This window comes from Antrostomus carolinensis, unplaced genomic scaffold (genome assembly GCF_000700745.2).
Source record: "Antrostomus carolinensis isolate BGI_N321 unplaced genomic scaffold, ASM70074v2 scaffold10844, whole genome shotgun sequence".
Lineage (NCBI taxonomy): Eukaryota > Metazoa > Chordata > Aves > Caprimulgiformes > Caprimulgidae > Antrostomus > Antrostomus carolinensis.
The window spans coordinates 3,694-26,414 of NW_010311416.1; the positions used below are offsets into that span (position 1 = coordinate 3,694).

Here is a 22,721-nt window from a genome sequence, read left to right on the forward strand (position 1 = left end):
GATTACTATTATTTATTCTAGAAATGTAAGAGTACTCTGGCTAGGTATAGGGCAGAAAAGGAGACTAATTGTCTTTTCCCATTCCAAATATAGCCTGGGATGGCCCTGAAGGGAAGTCTGGAGCTGGGTTGTGATAAGTTCATACTCAGATGCTGTCCTTTCATTTCCTCTCTGAGCACATTACAGTAGTCTGAAATCCTCAACACGAAAGTAGCCTTAAATTCACTCCTCATTTAAGCTGAAGCTTTAAGGTCTAAGTGGATAGGGGATGAGACAAAGTACAAGGTAAGACACAAAGCAAAAGGAAGCAAATTGTCCATTATAAAAAGGTTTTCTTGAACAGTTCAGGAGCAAGAATTCTCTAATTTGTCTCCTTAGTGACTCTGTCAATGAGCAGACAGCAAATGTGAACACCTCAGGGCCTGTGTTTCCTTCTAGGGGATAGGTCTGCATTCTGTCACTACCGTTTCTAGTGGTAAGCGGGAGGCCAATAAGAAAGTGAAAGTTTCCAAAGGCCCTGAGCAACATCCTGGGCAGCACAAGCCCTTCCCTTTCCAAGACTTATCTCCACTGCAAGTAAGATAAGTCTGTTTCTAAAGAACCCATCCCACTATGCCTCTATAGTCTATAATAAAAGAAAACACTGCTCTGAGGAGGAACTAGGTCTTTGAACATGTCTGTATAGCATAAACACAAGCACAAGAGGATGGGAAACTACATGCTTAACAAAAAGTAGGGGATATTAAAAACAGTCTGAGAGACCTTGACAGGCTAGAGGAATGAGCCAACAGAAACCTCTTGAAGGTCGAAAAGGTGAAGTCCCACATCTACACCTGTGATGGCCTAACTCCACATAGCTGTACGTGCTAGGGACAAATGGGATAGGTAGCAGCTTTGCAGAAGGGTACTTGAAGGGTCCTTTGGGGTAAGCAGCATGAGAGACAATAGTGTGCCTTGCAACAAAGGCAGCTAACTACATACTGGGCTACATAAGCAAGTGCATATGTAGCCAGCAGACAAAGGAAAGTGCTTATTTTCCTCTACTCCATACTGTCAAGGTCACGACTGGAACAGTGCCAAGTCTTGGGCCCTATAGAGTGACCAAGACACTGACAAACTGGAGAAAGTCCGGCAGGGAACACTGAGATTGCCGAGAGACTGGAGCATGGACCACCCCAGGAGGAACTTTTTTGTATAACTCAGAGACCACTAAGGAGAGGCAGAAAAGAAATTGCAGTCTCTTACTGCAATGATGATAGAGAAGAAAGAGCCTCTTCTCAGAGGTGCGTAGTGAAAGGGCAAGGGGCCACAGCCACATGTTACAACAAGGGAAAAATAGGATAAGGAAAAATAAGGAAATAAGGAAAAAACCTCCACAGGAAGAATGATTCAGCACTGAAGTACGTGCCCAGAGAAGCTCTGAAATCTCCATCCTTAGAAGTACCTGCAACTTGACTGGATAAGTTCCTGAGCATCCGATCAAAGTTTCTTAGCCCAGCATGGAGGGGGACCAGACTGGGTGATCTCCAGAGGTCCCTTCCAAATTAACTGTTTCCAGAAACTTATTTAAGCTTGCAAATTAAACACTGTAAAGTCAGGAAATATCCTGATGTGCCTCCCCTCATCCTCTATGTTGTGCATTCAAGCTCTGCACTGCAGGTGGCAGAGAAGCAACATTATTGTAGTCACAGTGCCTGAAGGATGTAAGCCAGGCAAGGTCTGTAGGAAGAGGTAATATCTTTTATTAGACTAACTGATATAGTTAGAAGAACTTGGACAGAATTTCAAGCATGCAAAAGCTTCTTCAGCCCAAAAATAAAATCGGCCCACTTCGGCGCTAAACACAGGTTGAAAACAGTTACTCTGAATTTAGCTAGCTATATTTATCAACTAGACCATCTGAGGAAAAAAAACCCACATAATTGGCACTTGTAGAGTGGAAGAGATGCTAACTACATTTTCATCTCTCCTTTTGATACACCTCCTGAGGGAGGCAGAGGGTTATTTTTGCCTACAGAACACGAGGGTGGAAGAGAGGTTTGAAACGTGACAAAACAGCTCAGTATGGCTGAGCACGGCTTCCTGGGACTCAGGGAAACTGGGGCTGCACACTGTGAAGCACATACATGTGCTGGAGCCCAGCATGAGGTTTCAGACAAAGTCACTGAGCAGGGGTAACCCTGCTGCGTATGCCACGCCGATCCTCACTTGCTGGCATGGACAACATGGCTGATGCTCGGCTTTTCCTGCCACATGGAAAGTCCAGGCATCAGTTGACAGGCTGGGTGAAGGCATCACCCACTGCATCCCTTGTGGCTTCCTTACTGTACACCAAATGCCCCACCTGGCCCTTCAATGGCTGCTTGACAGGAACCGGCGCCTCAGACCCGAGGTGCCTGCCTGATCCCCCTGCTGCCACCAGGGCCGGGCAGAGGCTCAGGCCACACTCACCACAGGCTCCATCCATCACCACAGACACCGGCCAAATGCCCCTGCTGCCTGCAGACCCCAGTCCACCACCAGGGCGTGAGCCTCAACTTCCCTTGATTTTAATTCAGCCTGGGATATAAGGCGCCGCCTGGGTTTGGTTTGGGAACAGATCTGCCAGGCACTTGTCTGCTCCCCTGCTGCCCCCCGACCTGAAACTACAGCAGGGCCCTCAAGCCCAGCCCAAAGTTACCACAGGAGCCCATTGCTACTTCACAAGCATTAACCTCCAGTTACAAACAGTCCCCTCCCCACCTCGGGGTCAGCCCAATACACCTCTGCCTGCCAGCAGCATGGCCCTCCTGCCCACCCTTCACAGGCCCAACCACATAGTCCTGGGGAATGGGTGCTGGGACACGCAACGCGCCCAGCCGGGGTTTTGGGAGAGCCACTTCAGCTCCCCAGGTGCTTCTCGTGCTAATTACTACTGCTTCTTGCACTAATTACTCTTTTCTCCAGTTTTGTCAAAGAGTGGCCTGACTGACTGCCTACATTTAGCCTGTATCCAGGGCTAAACTACAGCATTGCTATGTCACCCCATGACCCCTCCCCAGCTGAGAAGGGGAATCAGGAAAGGGACAGCAGGCCCACAGGTTGAAGTGAAAATAGATTTAATGAAACAAAAGTATAACAAGTTATACTCAGCCCAATGAATGTCCAGCAATCCTCATGAGCAGAATGATAAGCTAGCCCCTCCAGGGATAGCAACCCTCAAGAGGAGAAGCAGGAGAAGAAAAAGCACCTGTATCCTCAGTGAACTTCTCCCTTTGTAATAAGCGTGACATTGATGGTATGGGATACACCTGTTAGCCCACTCAGGTCAGCTGCCCTGGCTTTTGCTCCTCCTAGCTCAAGCACCCAGCTGACTCAAAACTGTTAACGACTGGCACACCACAGCTAACCTATGATTCTATCCCAGTGAAACCAGGACACTATTTGAAACCCCTACAGACAACCAACGCCATGTCTCCCTTCTCTAAAAGCATTAGTTACCAAAGGAAAAAAAAGGTGGGGGAGGGCATTTCTTCTAGCATGTCCTATTTTTTGTAAACTCTCCCCCCCCATTTCTGTTTTATCCATGTCTTTAATTAGATTTACTTTCAGAATTTGTCCTGAATTTATATGTTCCTCATGTAACTAACTTAATTTAGATGCCTTGCCTGGCTGTTACTTCTTCCCTTCCTCCTCTCCTCCCCCTGCTATCTTAAATACAAGTGGTATGTTTACTATTTTCTAATTCAGTGGTGACACCCTTCATCCAATGTCCTTTTTTAAAAAGCTCTCAGACTCACCTCACAGTATCAGGCATCAGTTCTGTCAACATCCATGCACCGTGACCACTCAGACTCCCAGAGGCGACCTGAGCGTGGATGAGCAGTTGTGGTTCCTGTTCAGACAAGGTGCACTCCTTTCCTCTTGACTTGGTCTCTACTCCTTCTCCTCTTACCTCCCTCTCTTCTCCACTCACCCTCCATTTCATTTAAAGAAAACACTGTGGTGAAGCAGACCCAGCTCAGGGCCACTCTCTTTCATTTAATATCTTATAATATATAATATTTTAACCTTTAAGGAAAGAGGCTTCGTGCTTTGCTTTGCTGTCAGCAGTCAGTGACTGAAGGTTTTTAGACTTGAACTGAGCTGAGGTGTTGGGTGGCTGCAGTGTGGAGGACCAGCAACAGGCTTAATCCAGCAAAACTGAATTCCTGTATTCTCACGTGGTCACACCAGTATCTAGTGAGATACCAAGAAGCAGGATGAAGTCAAAGCATGAGCCTCTCTAATAATTTGAGGTGGGTGAGAAGGGTCTGTCACATGGGAACAGGCTATAGGCAAGTCTGTACTGAGACTCGTGGACCAGTCTGTACTTAAATCAAACAGGGGGCAACACCATACAGTAAATGGCCTATGGAAGAGGTGAAACAAAACAAGTGATAGTCTTAAGAGCACGATATCTAGCAAAGCCACAGCCAAACTGAGCCTCTGTGAGTGTCAGACCAGACTTCTGAACCTGTGTCAAGTTGTTGAATCAAATTGTAGACAAGCTGATGACACAGTGAGAGCGTGTGAGAAATAAGATGGAAGGTAGCCTTTCCTTGACAGATAACAACAGGCACATGTCTGACATGTTAGGACCATGAGCAAGGCCCCATCTTGTTAGCACAGTTGTCTCATCATATATGCACTAGCTTGAAAATCCCATAATTTGTTCCCATTGCAGATAGAAAGGAAGAAATAAATAAAAAAAAATAAACAAAAAAACCCCAACCCCAAAATCCCCCCAAAAAACCCCCAAAACCAAAAAACCCCAACAAAACCTAAAACCAGACAACCATACTGATGCCTGTAGATTAATCGTACATGCATACCTAATGAAGTCCATTTCTCTTGAAGCTGGAGTAATATCAGACTGTGTGCCTGATTTCTGACAGACTAGACGACAACCGCTTCAGTGAACATCTGTCCTTAGGCTGCCAGCCATCCGGCAGATTGGCATACAGCAGCCCAAGCCTCTCTTTCTGAAGGATCTTTGGTTTATGCTCAGGAGTCACAAAGCAGTTAGACCCAGTTATGGTTTAGAGTAAACATAAAACCTCCCATCTGCACCCAGCAGTGATCATTCCTAGCCAGTATTCCTGTGTTCGGTGGCCACAAATCTCGCTAAGCCAATATAGCTTTGTTACTAATGAAACATGTAGGCACCAAGCTGCAAAGCCTCTCTTACCTCTGAGCTATTGCTCCCGCTCCTCAAACTGTGTTTGTGTAAGGGGAAAAGAAGCAGCAGCATTCCTTCCGTTACTGTTGATGCTACAGTGGGACTTTTGTTTGCAATGAACAACAGAAAAAGCTGCCAAGAAATCAGATCTATTGCTACAAGTGTTATGGGTATTACCTTTCCCCTCAAATGCCCTGAAATGCAAATATCTTATGGTTGTTACGTACTTCGTCACAGTCATGAGTTCCATTTACTTTAATTTCATATTGTTATTACATAAAAAGACACAATCAACCAGCAGGAAGGGAATCCATTTGAAGGGTCGGATGCATTTGTTCTGCATGGGGCCCAAACCAGGCTACTGCAGCTGGAGTGACCTTGTGCTCAGATCCATGGAGCAGCTCAGAGGCTGCATAGACCCACTGCGTTAACCACTGCAGAGGCAGCCCTATGGTGTGTGGAAGAGGCACAATGAGGGCAGACTCTCTCTCAGTTATGTCCAGCACGGAAACAGGCTGGATACTGTGTTGAGCCTTGTGTAATCTGGGCAATGTAGTGGGCCCAGGCAGGCTCAGACAGGTACCTGTATCAAAGGTGAGCTCCAAAGCTGGGGAATGGGGGCAAACAGCATTTGTATTATTAGAGTAGGTCTTCTGAGGTCACTACCATCACTAATTGCACTGCTACTTTTGGAGGCTAAGTGGACATTGTACTTTAGGGACTGATGATGATTTAGTCATTTACATCTGTCCCAACTCCTTTCTAAGACTGGTCTTTATGAAAGGAGTCAGCAGGAGCTTTCTGTGAAAACCCTCCGTGCACACAGCCAGGATCCAGCTCCAATTTTTCTGCATGGACCAGGACAGAGCTGAAGGCTCTAGGGTTCAGAAGGGAAACAGCAGGAGGCTGGCTTAGCATAGGACTGGGATAATTCAAACCTGTCTGCTGTGCAGGACAGGCTTTATAAAAAGGACAAAATGGAGCCCTTAAATACAGCCCATCCATCAGAAAGTGTTTACAGGATCTGGTAACAGAACAGCTATTCAGCAGTCACGGCGTTTAATCTCATCAGTACCACTAGGAAGGCTGGTGTCAACACCAGTAGACTCCAGGATTAAATTTAAGAGTTTCTAAAATTAAATCCTTAAACAAAACCATAAGTCCTTAACAAGTCAAAATCTAAGATAATTTTTAAATATGTTTGTCTCCATCCCAGTTTCAGAATCACACTTTTGTCCCAGAAATCCAACCTGTATGCAGTTCAAAGAATAGCTACACTCAGTCTTGAAACCCAGATATATCTGTTAGGAAGCATTGTTCCTGCTGCAGACAGAGGTAAAATTTCTCTACATAATGCATCTTAAACAGAAAAAAACAAGGTAAGCCCAGACTTGTTCTGAGATACTGCAGGCGAGTTGAATTGTTTAGTTTATTAGGAATACCAAAAATAAAAGTTTGCTGGTATTCACACAGTATGTGGGGCTTCAATAGATCTTATTCTTTTACTATAGTTTTAAAGTCGACATTTAAAATGCAAAACACAGACTGATATCTTGGGTGGCTTTCCAGCAATGCCAGACTATACCTCCCGCTCCCTGGTGCCTTCATTCTCCTTCCATAAAGCTTTTGAATGTCTTGGCTGATTTCACCAAAACTTCAGAGGGGAACAGCCTCCAAAATATAAAATTTCCACATTTTATAAAACAGGTGACTGTTTAGAGGGAGGACTGGGGTCCACCCAATAACTTTCCATTCTGCTGAACTGTTTCTACAGAATATGAGAGTCTGTATCACAGCCAAAGTACAGCAAGAAATGGATTGTAACAGGAAACAGAGGAGAATTTCAAAGTTATGTGTAAAGATAGCAGAAAACCTAACTTATTTTTTTAAGCCTAAGAACAATAATGCAAACCCATAGGAATCCAGACTTCATCACCCCTGTGGGTCAGGGGAATACCTGTTTAGGAACATAGTGCAGGCTCGGGCCATTCAGGTAGGATTTCACATCACCTCTTCTCCTGTGGATTCCACCAGTTAATATTGCTGGGAGCAGAGATGAGCAACACCATGGACTCCTGTCATAAAGTCTTTATTCCACAGGGGTATATTTGGTTTGGCTGTGTTGCTTTGGTGACTGGCAGAGATGGCCTTCTTACCAATGGTACTTACTGCTTCCCTGTCAAACAGACTGGACTCAGTCACACTGAGCACCCTCTGATCCTACTAATGCAGTGACAGTGACGTGCAGAGCAGTTTCTGGGTTAGATTGCTCTGAACAGCCAGTGCTAAATGAGGTGCAGTACCACACAGGCGTATGTGACTACAAGAGAAAAAAGTGACTGCAGCTTTCCTACAGCTTTCTCTGCCCTGCCAACACCCCATTTCCAACAAGCTGGGGATCTGCCACATGCTAAAAGTAGTCGAGAAAGTTATTTCTCAACATTTCAGCATTTTAAAACACCAATGGTTTGCTTTTTGTAGTTTATTTTTCATAGTTTAGTTAAAAAGTATTTTCTGTGTGTGTTGCCAGCCTGGTGCTACTGTAAGTGTTGAAATTACATTATTTCCAGCAATCATAATAGCTATTTGGAGTCTATATAACTTGGAAAGGTAGTCTCCAGGCAGTTTATTATCAAGGTAAATGCAACTACCCTCAGAGTAAAAAAGGTTTTTTTTTTCCAAAGTGTCAGTCTCCCTAATGGAGTTTTCACAAGCACTTCCCTCTCATCATTTCTTGGCATGTAGAAATTATAGCATGTTACATTTTTCTCCTAGACTACTTGTGTTTGAAACAGACACTGAATGCAATGTGAGTATAGTGCTGGAGAACTATACAGGTTGTAGGATAATAGTGAATTTTAAAAATGTGTGTTTTTATGTACATACACATGAATAAGCATGTGAGAGATCTGGACCAACCCTGTAGGGTTGTGTGGAGAATTACACACTTTGTATTTGGTTTCTAATCTTATTGCAGAATGTGGCATACTCTTCCCACCCACCCCCCCCAAGGTGAAAATGACACTAATAAACCTGATGTTCCCAACCAATGTTATCTCCAGGATAACCTGAGGAGACAAGTTCTAGAAAGGAAGGGAATGAAGTCTGTCCCAGCCTGTCCCCTCTCTCTATGTGGTTATCCCACTCAACTCAGAACAAGCATGGCAGTAATGTCACTTCCAGAAGGAAAGAAAATGGGTTACAGCCATCAGTCTACCCTGTAAATATCACTGCATAGGTACTTCCAGGCTGTGTCAACCTCATTAACTTTGACTGTGGCAGCAAAAACATTAAATTACAGCATTCTCAGTCACAGGACTCTCTTGTTTAAAATGTAGAGTTGTTAAGAAAACACAGCAAAACAGTTAGTGACAAGTCATTGACACAAAGCCTTCACACATCTGCAAAAGAAATAATGTTCTGCTTCAGTCCTCCCATGGTATGGTTTATATCAACTGACTTGTAACTGAAAAGGATGACACAGATCCTCTCTTGGTACATGTTCCAGTTGAAAGAATGTTACCATGTGCATGGCTGCCACACCATTTCCTGTGCCATCAGTATTCCTGGGGAAGGGGAACTCTTACCAGTGTCAGAAGTGTTTTGACAGACTAAGGTGAGATACTAACAAAAAATGGAAGCTCAAGAAAAATTCTGCAAACTCTGCTCTGTTTTACTGCCACTATAATCTAGCAGCAAAAAGAGTAAGATACACAAATGGCTTCATCTGTGACACAGGCCATGCAGGATCAACTAAATTCAGGTAATCGGTAAAAGCTCTTGCAAAAGAAAAACTCTCTTGATCTCACTCTGTAGTTCTTTCCTGTCACTTCCTAAACAGGTCCGTAATACAGCTACAGCTTCAAAAGAAAAGCACCAGGATCCCGAACCCAACCATTCATTTCATCTATGCCAACTCTGCATAGAGACACCATCCAAAGCACTTCAGAAGGCTCTTCTACAAGATGAGCATTACATGACACCGCTATAAGGCAGAGGGAGATTCTGTACAAAGCCTTCAGGCAATTCAGGGTAAAACTTACCATGCAGGAAGACGGGGAGCTGAGGCTTCAAATCAGCCTCCCTGCTTTAGGCTAGCCAGTGGGTGAGAGAAGCTTTCCCTATATGCAGGGCCTGTCTTTCATTTTAGTTCTGCCCTTACCTTACCCTGACATGCCACAGCATTTACCTCATTTCAAGGCTTTTCAGGTATGTAACACTGCATGCAAACTATTACTTTCAGGGCAGGAAGAAACTAAAGTCTCCTTTCCACAATTCCAGACCATTGTACTTGTTTTGCTAGGAAGTAGAGGGCAGAAGAGGCTGTAGAGATGGCCGTCTGCTTTACTCATGCAGTTCTCAAAGGTGAAAGAAAAAAAGAGAAATTGCTCCACCAGGAAAGCAAATTCATAGGACAAAAGAGCAGAAAGGAAAAAGGCAGAAAATGAGGATTCTGCCAACCTTACCAGAAAATTCTATTTAATGATCTCAAGGAATTTACTTAGAAGCTTTCAGATAGTAACTATGCAAGTCTCTCACAGGACGTTAGTATTCCTGTTTGAAACTTTCTTTGAAGTCTGCAGTACAGTACATCTTGCTTTTCTGAGACTGGTGGTCTTGGGGTTTACATGCCTTGTAGTGAAGGGCAGAAAAAGTCTTCAACTAGCACCTCACCAACTAGAATGGCATCAACCTCCAAACACTAGGTTAGCTCTCTCTGATCTGTTGGCATTGCAAAGGTTTAGAACAAACTCAATGAACACTGCTGTCTAGAAGGTATTCTGGAAGCAAAACAATATTAGCAGACATCCTGGATTAGCTCAGAGACCCAGACCATGTCAAAGTTCTTTAGGTTTGCTTGATGGACCAGGCACTTAGTTCACTAATGCTTCTGGTATATCATCAGTAAAAGATAAGCTAGCTCTGATGGCAGTGCTCTCCCAGGGACAGGAGGAGGGATTTCAGGTAACATTTTTCTGTAATATGCAGGTGAGAGCCATGAAAAACAGCTTCCAAGAGGAATATATTCTGAGGTTTTGTGTGTTATTTTACACACATTCCAAGAACAAACAAGAAGAAAAATAGTATTTATACCTTGGAAACTTTAGTTCTACCATGCTTGTGATTCTAGAGTACCTAGAACATTTACTAGTGCTGTGGCTAATTAAGAAACTTTGAAAGGAAGTCAATATATTGCACGTGAAGCTCTGCATGAGGCTATAGCATGTCTTAATATATTTGGTAACTAATTATGAAAACCAGGGAGAATTGCACAGAAGATAGACTTAGTTCCCTAGACAGGTACCGAGTCCAAAATGGGATGTTGTCTGACAGCTGGAGCTGATTCAGATACTTCAGAGGACCAGGAGAACTAACCATTCCGCTCCTAGCAGCCCTGGAACAGGACCATGTAAAACGGCTGTGGAACAGGAACTACACATATGTGATACCCCAAACTATTTGCTATTGGCCCTCACATAGAAGTCAGTACAGATTTATTTATTTAAAAAAAAAAAACAACAAAAAACAAACCCAACCTGATACTGTGTTTAATTAAAAGAGTTTGAAAATTTTAAAATTATATGGCACTGTGACAGCTCAAAAATCAATAAATATGAAACTACATATGCCAGCTTGAAAGCTTGCACTGTAATTTCTTAAGCCTCCCCCCACATCTGAAGAAGACTGAAAAGAAGGTACTCATCTATAGTACTAATCAACAGCATATCTGAGGGCATCACAGCTCTGACATTTTTGCTCACCTGAGAGGAAAGTGAACAACATCATACATATTATAAGGTGACCACCTGATTGCTTCTACATATATTTTGAATTCTAGACTGCGTGTAACCAGGGATATTTCCAAACAGGCATAACACAAAAAAAGTACTGAAAGGTTTAAGTAAGTTAACAAAAACCAAAACCATCCAGTGTTGCACAAGTTTCACAAGGTCATAATGGAAATCTGTCACAGAACAACTTAGTTCCCTCAAGTCCATAAGTAGCATCTTAACAGATGTCCATTGTCTTGACAAATGTACTGTAAATATTCTTCTCTGCAAGCTTCAGTACATTTTCATTTTAAGAGGAAAGGCACATGTCACTGGCTTTGTTCCCAGGCTAGTCACATAAGAAACTCCCCTTTTTTTTTTCCCAGCAAAGTGGGATATTTTGTCACAAGATGTAAAATATGCCCAATATTGAACACTTTTTTTTCTCTCCACAAGTCAGTAGAAGAAAACAACTTGGACTTCACTAGTTGGAAACTAACGATAGTTATCATACAGCTTCTCTTCTTTATGATCAACTTGTCCATCAGCACTAAATTCCAAGCTACCCATTTTCACCACTACATCATATTCACCACTGCTACTAATGTTGATGGTAAAACTTCCAAAGGCTTCTGGCAGATACTGACTCTCTTAGGTGCTTCCAAAAGTTGGGGGTTTTTTGTCTTTTTAAAAAAATATATTTTACAAGCCCTATTTTTTAATTTCCATATGCTTATTAAATAGTGTTTATTAACAACTTATGTTGCTTCCATAAGCAGCATAAATACAGCTCAAGGAACAGAAGTAGCTCTAGAAACATCAAATTCTCACCTATATTCACAGGGTTTATATTGCTACAAAAAAGGAAAATATTTAGTGGCAGCTGGATGTTAACAGATGATGTGGTGAAAATAATTTAGACCTTCCAGCAATGTTAAAAACAAAACAAAATGAAACAACAGGAAAAGAAAGCTTTAACTGGTGTAATTCATTATTTTCAAAGTTTTTGAGTGTAAGGTTTCCCCTTTCTTTAGAAGACTTTTAAACAACAGGTCTTACACACACACACACCAACTACCTTCTGAAGCTTTTCTCTGTACCTCATTCTTGACCCAGAGACAAAGTTCTTCATCTTCACAAGCAACATCCATGGTATAGGTAGCTCTTCCTACTGAAGAGCGCTACTGAAACACATTGAAAAAAACTTTTCTCCCTCATCTGAGGAAGAGGGACTACAGACTGAGGAAGGGGAATTTCTCCTTAGTAATTGTCTTCAGCAAAATAAGTACAATAAAGTAATATCCAACACCTGTTGAGCAGGTAAAATCACATAGAATCACAGAATGGAAGGGATTGGAAGGGACCTCAAAAGACTGATATATTAAAATTGACTCAATGAGCAGAGGATCTTACACAGCACTTGGATACATTCAAATAAGCCTAATTCAAAGTTCCCCAAAAACAACAGAAATACTCCTTTCCTCCTCAAACTTCAATAAGCTTCAGTTAAGGTGCTTTTACATTTACATTTTCCAGTATCTGCAAGGGAAGATATTCAGGAGTTGATTTGTGCAAGTTTCTGGTGTTTTTCAATAACAAAGGGATAAAAATATTAAGGAAAGCATACCAACTGGGCACTGACCATCAATGGCAAAGCACCATGCTGTGCCACAAGAGCTAAGTCTGCATGACAAACAGAAAAATATGAAATGGCATGCGATTGCTATAAATTTCAAAAGCTTGACCAGAAATTGACTTCAACCTACAGTTCCTTGCCAAGACTACAGAAACAGGTAGAAAGGACCAAATTAACAGTATCCACGGAAACATTCCTCTTCTATTGCTTGTCCTTCAAAAAAATTTTGAAAGTTGAAACTTAAATGAATAAACCCTAAAAAAATGCACTAAATGTACGCATGGTTTCTGTTTCACCACAAAAGTTACCCCAAGCAGCATGTCCCTTGCAGCAAACAGAGCTTTCTGGAAGGACTGGTCACAACAGCACAAACCCAGGTATAATTTGTAAAACTTGTTTTTTGACAACTGATGCGATAGTTAAACTGAAACAGTTGCCCTAGAAACTTGTTTCTAGCCAAGTCATCCTAGAGATGCTGAGTTTCTTCAGGGAGGAGGGAGAACAGAAACATTTAGAGGCCATGCTGAGAACCAGAGACAGATCAGGTTAAACTCTCTACCCCAGGCTCATGAAGAGCCATAAAGACACAAGGCGACTTTGAGGTCTATAAATGGCGAATATCCTGTTCACTGAGCACAAACAGTGCAAGATATCTTTGAAGCAAATCAATTTATCAGGCAGATAAATAGACAGGACTTTTTTTTCCTTTTTTTTTTTTTTACCTATTTTATAACTATCTGATAATGTGTTGTTCTGAATTTTGCTTTACAGTTCCCTGAATCTACTTTGTATTTTCAGGGTATTGGCAGCTGTCAAAGCCCTGTATCACTTTAGACTAGCAAACCTTAAAAATTTGGGTGTGGGATTATTTTTCTACAATTCAGCATCTGACTACCTCCATAATTCCCAAAAGGCAGCAAATGATTCCACATTAGCTGCACTGCTGTTTGACAGTGGTTACGTCAAGGATCTGTGTGGCAGTACCTGTGAACAACAAGATAAGTTCTCTGGCAGAAGGAGGGCAAATTGGAAAGTACATCCCTTTGCAGTTTGTGACAATGTGAACTTGCAATAGGTGATAAAATAGATGGTGTGGTTTGTTTGTTTTTTTAAAAAAGAATGAACTTATGTTGAGAAAACACATCATAAGCAGTAAACTGCAATTACAGGGGAAAACGGGCACTACCTTTTTAAAGGACTCCATTATGTTTTCAATCCCATTCTCCTGTGATTTACTGTTGGTATAAACACACATACATGCACAGACACTTCCCATCCCTCACTTCCACTCCCAATAATAGCAAAAATAAACATGAAAAATAATATTAAAAAACTCTGTATTCAGTAATATTCACACCAAAGTATATGTATAGATATATCCATTAAAATTATGAACATTTCTAAATATATTTTATGTATCATACATATATTTATATGTATAATTACATATCCACAGAAGTAGTCTTGCTGTGCTAAAGCCAGCAGTAAAAGCAAAAACAGGTTTCACAATAGGACACCCATATATGCATATGTACTGGCTGTTTGGTTTGTGAATTTATTTACAACTTAACTATATCATAATAAATGCTTACTGTTCTATTGTACAAACGTAATAGTAAAGGTTTAGGTTTGTTTTTTAAATACAAAGACTGCAAATGAATACATGAAAAAAATTACACACCATGTACAGTATTTATAATTTATAAATGCAAAGTTAAGACCTCTTTAAATTATTGCACTTGCATATTTTTTTGTTTTTACAAAGATAGTTTATATGTATCATATATATATATATATGTGTGTGTGTAAATATATATATATATATATATAAAACAAATTTTTCAGCTCACTAAATGTAGTAAAGTTGAATGTTGTTACCTTGAAGTTCTTTCTTCTTCACGTAACAGCCCAACCTGAATTTTGAATATATATGAATCTACTCTACAAATCAGTTTGATCTACCCTAGAAAGCAGTCCATTATTTTAGGGTTTTTTGACAGAGTATACACCCGTATTACAATCGAGCACAGTTTTTGGTCAGAAAGCAAAATAAGAGTTATGATGTGCCTTTGCTAGACTGGGATATATAACCTAAAGTTTGAACATGAACTTTGTTGTAGTAGTATGCAGAAAGCTTTTTCCGTGTTTAGAATGAACAAATTCATCGTTTCACTTCACAGAACTGTTCCTGTATCACAGTGTTTGAGGCAAATGCATTATTTCAAGAGGGTCATAATTGTTTTGAGCATCTAACAATCTCTACTTTTTAACATGAATAGTGCTATTTGCTATCCCTACAATTTTAACACTAAATGCTCTAAATGCAGTCACAGCAAACTGATCGCACTGTTCTAAGTTTAAACACATGAAAGAAGTCTGTGCCACAGAGAAAGATGAATTCCACACTGCATGTCCCCTCCAATGTAAATGTTTTATCATATACTCCAACTAAAATAAGTATTGCATTTCTCTAGTGTAACAACTAACTGGCCACTTATAAAAAAAAATATTGCCATGAGTTGAACCATTACAGCAGAATGTTGTACTACTGTACAAAATTTATAAATTAATTATAACAGTGGAGTTTCTGTCAGTGCTGTAATAAAATGAGTAAAAGATTAATTAAAAGCTTTCCATAACACAGACACAACGTGATAAGGAATATTTTTGCAACGCTTGTAAGATCAGCATTCAAAGAGGGAGAATAACAGCAAATATACCGAACCCCCGAAGGAAAAATGTTCCATCCAGTTGTTGGGGTATCTGAATTTCAGAGAATATTTTTGTAGTCACCATAGATTTGGATAATTTTCATGTAAATATTAGGAACTGTGGTGTCTCAGGTACTTAGCGGACAAAAGGTTGCATCTACAAGATTTAGCTAAAAGAGTAAAGGAGTAAAGGAGTAAAAAAGCGGACACAGCATGAGATACCACTCATTCTACTTTGGTGTAATTGTTTCCTCCATTTTTTTTTAAATCCAAAATAGTTTGCTGTGGTTAACAATGAATTTCTGCACTTAGAATTGGCAAAGCAAACTGAAAAAAATATAGGGCTGCTGCTAGGTAAACTGTATCATACAAATAAAATAACTTCTTATTGAATTCTCAACCTCTGGGATACCTATGTACTGCAAAGGCTTAGGCTTATTTATATATTATGTGATTATGTATCACATACTGTACACATGTACAGATACTGGTATGTGCTCGACCATAACAGAAGGCAAAACTCAAGAGTCCAAGTCATTTACACGAAACCCATAAGATGGCAAGCTTATCAGAGCAATACAGCTCAATAGACATGAGGTGGAAAATGAGAACCTCTGTTCTGTCTTTAAGTCACTACTATTATTTGTTGCAATTACACAAATGGCCATGTTATCACGGAACCACTACAAGAGTGTATTATCTGTGAAAAAGTATATAATGCAGTATAGGCTGTATGTGAAAGGTATGCAAAGACTGTGTTTTCACCTACTGTGTGTGGATCAACATTAAGATATTTTTCTAATTATTTTTAAGAGAAAGATGAAGGCAAATTAAACATTGTTGAAACACTCTGTACAATTGCACTAATTTTAAAAGAGTGGCATTAAATGTAAGGTCTTAAAGTCTGTGCATAAGTTTGTAAGGCTGAAGCCTATGTCAGCACAGAACTGTAAACACAGTATTTTAGAGTACTTTTTTTCATTCTGCTACTTTTTCATTGAGAAAAGCAGTTCTAAGCCTGGAAATTTTGCTGAACTAGGGGGGAAAAAAACAAACAGACAAATGGATAAGTTTCCTAACTTCACTCATCTTCAGATGGGGGGAAAAAGCAGTAGAAGACATGCAGTGTTACTGTGCAACACAAAAGCTAGTCAATACAAAAACATTTTTGATTTATTGTGATGGTACCACAATGCCTCCTATCGGATCTGACTTTTCTGACAAGGCTTTTGTTCCCAGCAGATAGCATACTTCAGGTATGTCTCTAATACCTTTTAAAATACAACTCAGCAGGTAGAAATAAAAATGATGACTTTACTTAATCGTGAGCTTGGCAAGGAAATCTTTGCTGTCACATTTAAATTTTAATCTGATACTTCTGTCACTATGGATACAAAAACTCAAACCTGAAACTCTCTCATATATCAGAGATAAATATCCAGTACTTCCAGGGTTTTGAGCGAGGAGTTGTCTAGCTTTATAAATCATTCTGAAGAACAAACCACTGTCATTAGTTCTTTCAACATTTGCCTTGTGAGTGACAGACAATTTGCATCATGATGCTTACTTAATGAAGTACTTTAAACCTTTAACCAGAATGTTGGTTTTCCTTTAGTTTGCAGCAAGAGAATTTCCTGTAACCTAAGCATGAATTATAGTCTCCAAGGATTCTGCTGGAGTTCAAACTGATTACAAGTAGATCACACATAAACATTCACAATAGCAATAGGTATATTGTTCTATTTATAGCCAAGAACTCCCAAGTGACACTGGTGTCAAAGCCAGCCACAGTACAGTATAATAAAAGTACCATTGAAACCCTCACTAGAAAGATACAATTTAGAAGTACCCCCTAAGAGTCTTCCCCCCCCCAATCAGTTTTAAATTAAGGCCTCAGCAATGTAGCCCATGAGATAAGGCCAGTCTTTTATATTCAGAAGTTGTAAGTTCTCTTTTGATAGCTGATTCCAAAACATCTGGGTTGTCATTTTCTCTCTGTTCACGTTGTGTCACTGGTGTAGGTCAGGAGATTGGCTGCCAGCGTCATTTAGCTGAGGTAACTCCATAGGTGTTACCTTCGTAGGCAGATCTGCTTCTTAGTTAGCATTTTGTAGCTTTTCATTTTCTTTTTTTTTCCCCCAAATAAAAATGAAACAAACAAAAAAATCCCCAAAACAATAAGGGATGCTTTTCGGGTTAAAGCAATCGCTGCTGTTCAGTCATCAATCTTCACAGGTAGTGAATCTGAGGTCCCAGGAGTAAAGGACTGGGAAGAAATCCATATAGAGGCTTCCTCACCTCTTGTTACTTTCTCCCATTGGTTGAGATTGTCCCTGGAGATGAAAAAAAGTCAAAGAGGTAAAGCACTGTTCATAAGTTTACTAGGATTTCTTCTTAAAAATACTGTCAGCTGTACTATACTGCTGTGCATAAGTACTTGTACATCATCAAGCTTCTATCATCTTTACATTATTGTATTCTTTACCTTCAGTTATTCCATTTTGTTATTCTGTGTGGCTCATGTCCATGCTGACTAGATACAAGCCTATGGCATACCTTCCCCAGAATGAGCCCTGGAGCTAGCAGCTAGCACCTGTTTCCATTACAACTTTATAGCCTTCATAGCTGCAGAGACAAACCAGCTGTGACCCAACAGAGACACGTCTGCAGAGACTCTGAAACAGAAGTCTGGAGAGAAGTAGCCTTCATCACTTTACACTTCAGGGATTTTACCACAGCATACTCTGGCCCTTTTCGAAACCACCACAGATACCAGGACTTTTGCCAGGAAACTTCCTTCACTGGAAACCACAGAAGCGCATTAAACTTTCTGAAACTCCTGCACATGGGCTGCCTGACAGTGTATAAGATGTTGCAAGCCAACATCATAGTATCGACTTTCAATTACTAATGTGGTGATCATCCTGTCAATCTACTGCATTTAAAGTGTACCCCTTCCCCAAGACAGATTTTTTTCTTAGTGTCTCAGAGCCTGGCCAACACCCAAGTCCAAATTTTTGTTCACAAGCCGTAAAATGATGAGAAATTAAGCTGGCAGTGTTCTAATGATCTGAAGGGAGTACAGACCCATTATTTTACTGTAGGCTAGTACCACTCTAGTGTCTTGGAAGTCTATGTTGATGATATCCAATAGCAGACCATACTTGCAACCTATGGCCAAAGCTAGTATTCAGTTTCCAAAGACAGAGAGAAAGAGAGAAAGCGCAACTGTTTCAATTTCTTACTGTCAGATACCCTAGTTACTGAAACAACATTCTTAGATGTCTTCAGTAAACAAACAGGATGGTAAAAGCACTGAGGTCTTACATGCTATGTGTCATACTATCATATTACATCAGAATTTATGTGGCAGAACTCTTTTGATTTTTATGTCACAGTTTTGCTGAAACAGTTTCCAAAACAGCAAATAATGAGCTGAAAGCACAGTGAACAGGTAAGAAGAGAAAATGTTGCATTTTCTGCAGGATCTGATGGAGTCTACCGAAGAAAGCTGGTGCCCTCTAGGGGAACACCTACACCATTTTCTGCGGGCAGATGGAATCCTGCTCTGCCAGTGCTCCAGGCCAACTGGAAGTCATGAAGCCAGCGTTAATATGGAGCTGAATCCCAGTTAACACGATCGGGTACTAAGGATCAGAAAACCTGAACCGTCACTATTTCTATGTCCCTTTCCTGAAACTGGGAAAGTAATGAGTAGAATTGCAGCCAAAAAAAATTATATCTTTTTGATTTTAGCAAGAATTGCGAGACCTGAAAGCACATAGATAATTGTTTAAAATTATTTGGCCCAAAATAAAGAAAAAAAAAAATCACTTCACCTCATCCTCAAAATAAATATTCTATCATAGATTTGTCACTTTGGTAGGCCTACTGAGTATGGGGGCTACAAAACACACATAAGACTTATTATAAGAATAAGACATTCTTCTAATTATAAAACTTATTAGAAGAATAAGACTTATTCTGAACACTGTAATACAGGTGCCTGGAAGTTTTGATCTACACAGAAGACAAGAGAGTATTTAAAAATGGGGAATAAATTACCAGAAAAGAATAATCTAGATTCTTAGCTACTGCCTTACCTCAGGGAAATCAGTGACTGATTTTTTTTTATTATTTTTTTTAATTCCTTAAAGATGCAGATAGTACAATTCATTTGCCTTTGTGCTCCCAATGAAGCCCTGGCTCCTAACTGTCTGCAATAAATGCCCAGAGGCTCTCAAAATAAAAACCTTGATGCTGACATGCTGCTTTGGCTGCTTCTGCTGCTATTCTTTGCAGCTGGTGTCTGTGTTACAAACAACTCAAGGACGTGGCAGCTTAAACACTGTGTTCCAAGTACAAGCACTGCTGGTGAAGGGCCGATATCAAAATTGGTTCAGTCGGCAGCTAAGGCAATACCAAAGAGGAAAGAGGCTGTATTCCTCCATCAAACTGAATAAGTTACTTGTCAAAAACAAAGGAAAAGAAAGTGTAGTGCAAAATCATGTATCTGAAACACTCTGGAATAACCTAAACCCTGCAATAACACCCATTTTAGTAATTGGGGAGTTGAAGTTAGATCTATATTCTTGATTTCCTGCTCTGCATCTCCAAGTCTGAACTCTCAACACTTTCTCCTTAACCCCTCAAAATGACAGCAGAGGGTAATTCAAGGGTAATTTAAAACTGTCAAACTGCTCTTCAGAAGACTTTATGCCAGGGTATGAATTTTCAGGAAACCCTTTAGTCTTATGGAGATCTTAAACCCCATCCACACATCTATGTCCCAGTTCTGTATCAATGCAATCTAAATTAAGGAATTCACAAGAGCAGGGTGGGGAGCTGTGTCTGTACAGAGTTGTGCCCAGTCTGGAGACTGTGCCAGTGTAGCTTTCAGAAGTAACAGTACTATAACCATAGCTGGAATTCCAAACAGCAAACGTAAGTTTGTTATATGAACAGAAGTTCATATAATCTCTGCCAGGAGTCTGACTGCTTTTACTTCAGACATCACAACTTTTGCAGAGAAACCCACTCTTGAAAAGATGTTAACGCTTGATCTTCAGAAGCATAAAGAACCTTTCATCTAGAACACATATGTATGTGGGTGCTTGATACTCTACCATTCAACCTTAAATGTCCTCAGCTGAGTACTGAAAGATGGACTGTCAAGTATTACATGCCCCTTTTGCCTCATTTAGATATCCTTATGGCTAGAAATCCAAATATATGGGTCCTCGCAGAACCCTACTCCTGAAAAAGATCCTGTGCAGTCTTAAGCACTCAACTTAGCCTCTCTAAGCATCAGTTCCCATTAGTGGAATTCCCATAAGTGGAATAACAATGCCAACTTCTTACCAAAGGTACTGGTAGGCTTATGCAAATGATTCTGCAGTAAATACAAACCCATTCTTAAGACCTCCCATTTGATTGTGCTAGTAACAGAACTTTCCTGACAGTGACATGCAGCACCAATGTTAATTAACCATACAGACTCTATGGAAGACATTTTCATGTTAAAAGCATATATAAAGTGATTTGGGGCATAAAAGTACACCCAGATGTTGACAAGTCATACAACAGAAATAAAAATTTTCACATATATAAAGCAGTTAGAGTATATTTGTTAGCTTGAATAGAAAAACTGTAAACACTCATGATAAGCATTACTGCATTTCTAATGGTGAGTATTACAGTTGATGCTGTTTAGTCCATGTAAACTACAAAACTCTTTCTGCCTGAAAACATGGTTATGCAAAGCACAATCTGTGTTCCAGTTACACGGGTCGATTAACCGACCATTTAGCTTTCAGCCATCAATACAGCTGAAGCAATATGAATTCAAGCAAGGATTAGAAAGAAGTTAGAAAACTTCTAAGATCTCAGACTACCACTCAGTAAAGCAGCTGGATGACTCACGACCTTGTGAAGACTGAAAGGATTACAAGCAGTTCTGTAGTTTACTTCATATTCTCAGATTTCACACTGAAAGCAACTTTTCTTTATTTGTCAGAATACACATTATTCAATTATCTATAATCAAACTATCAACATGTATATATTAGGTCAACACAGCTCAGGGAGTACACATTCCTACCTCGTACTGTAACTCTGAATTCCAAAACAAGATTTGGAGTCTGACACCATTATGACCGTAACACGCTCTACAGCACTTTGAAACTAGAGAAGAGTTTAATGCTATATTGCAACACATGGAACCACTAAAATATGCACTTATGAATAGAATACTTCCACATTACTCAATTAGGATAACAAATTACTGCCTATTATTTACTAGACATTGTTACTTTCATAGCTTCTAAGGACAAAAGACACTATTATCGGGATCACCTAGCCTGACTGCCCGGAAAAGACAGACCTTGGCAATTTCATCACAGTAACTACGCTTCAGATGTATACCCCTTTTACCTCTCTCTTTTAAAATGTATAGCTAGCCTTGATTTAAGATCTTCAACTGACATTATTCCAAATGCTTAAAAAGACATTCACCATATTCCTTGGTTGAAACTTTGGGCTTCAAGTAGTCTTTACCTGCTAAATTAACGAGCTTTGTCTAATCAGAAAACGTACTATGGAGACAGTTACAGATTTTGATAAAGTCATTCTCTTGGATAAACTACAACACGTGATGTCAGATTTTTTTAGTCTCTTACTACTAAGATCTCAAAACATTCTTTAAGCTCTTTCTTAATCATCTTATTTGTTAGTGTCTTTTTTTCCTACTCTTCTTAAAGCACGGACACTAAACAGGATTCCAGCTGTAGCCCCATTAATGTAATAACTACAGAGGTACAGCCTCTAATCCTACTTAATTTTCCCTCCATATCCATCTAAGGGCACAGCCATGCCCAGCAACGGCACCTTAGAGGCACTTGACTATTAATGATGGCCCCTAAAGATATTCAGGGATTTTTGTGGGGGTTGTTTTTTTGTTTGTTTGTTTGTTTTAAGACAGTCCTCTTTCCCACTGGTAAAGACCTACTTATTCCTCTCATAGCTTTATGAAATAGTGTTTGGGTGTGAATGAAATTATTTTGCTAACCACTACTTTCAATTTCATGGCATTTTGTATACAGTGGGCAGCCTTCTGTTACTTAACATAGATCATTTAGCTCACAAGATCAGGAAAGTGACTGTACATAAATCTGCCATACAGCACGAAGAAAAAGTTTAATGCAAGCTAGAACTTAAGGACCACAAGAGGAAAAAAAAAGATTATGAGAGAGGTGCTAGTAAGAGCATAGAAAAATGGGCCTCTTTTCCCTGACTAAACATTGCTGGCAATTTATGAACCAACTGTTTTTCCTCAGAGAATACTGATTAACCTGAAACTGGAACATTCTCATGAAGCATACTGATTTCAACAGAAGTTTTGTCAG

At 40.1% G+C, this 22,721-nt stretch overlaps 1 protein-coding gene across 1 annotated transcript in view; it reads right to left on the minus strand.

The window, feature by feature from the left end:
- Positions 1 to 16,095: 16,095 nt before the first annotated feature.
- Positions 16,096 to 22,721, minus strand: part of PDE10A (phosphodiesterase 10A) — a 36,081-nt gene continuing 29,455 nt past the window's right edge. The window contains exon 13 of the mRNA XM_010166732.2: positions 16,096 to 17,651. Coding sequence (XP_010165034.1) covers positions 17,534 to 17,651 — 118 coding nt within the window. The 3' untranslated portion in view covers positions 16,096 to 17,533. The remainder of the gene's footprint in view (positions 17,652 to 22,721) is intronic.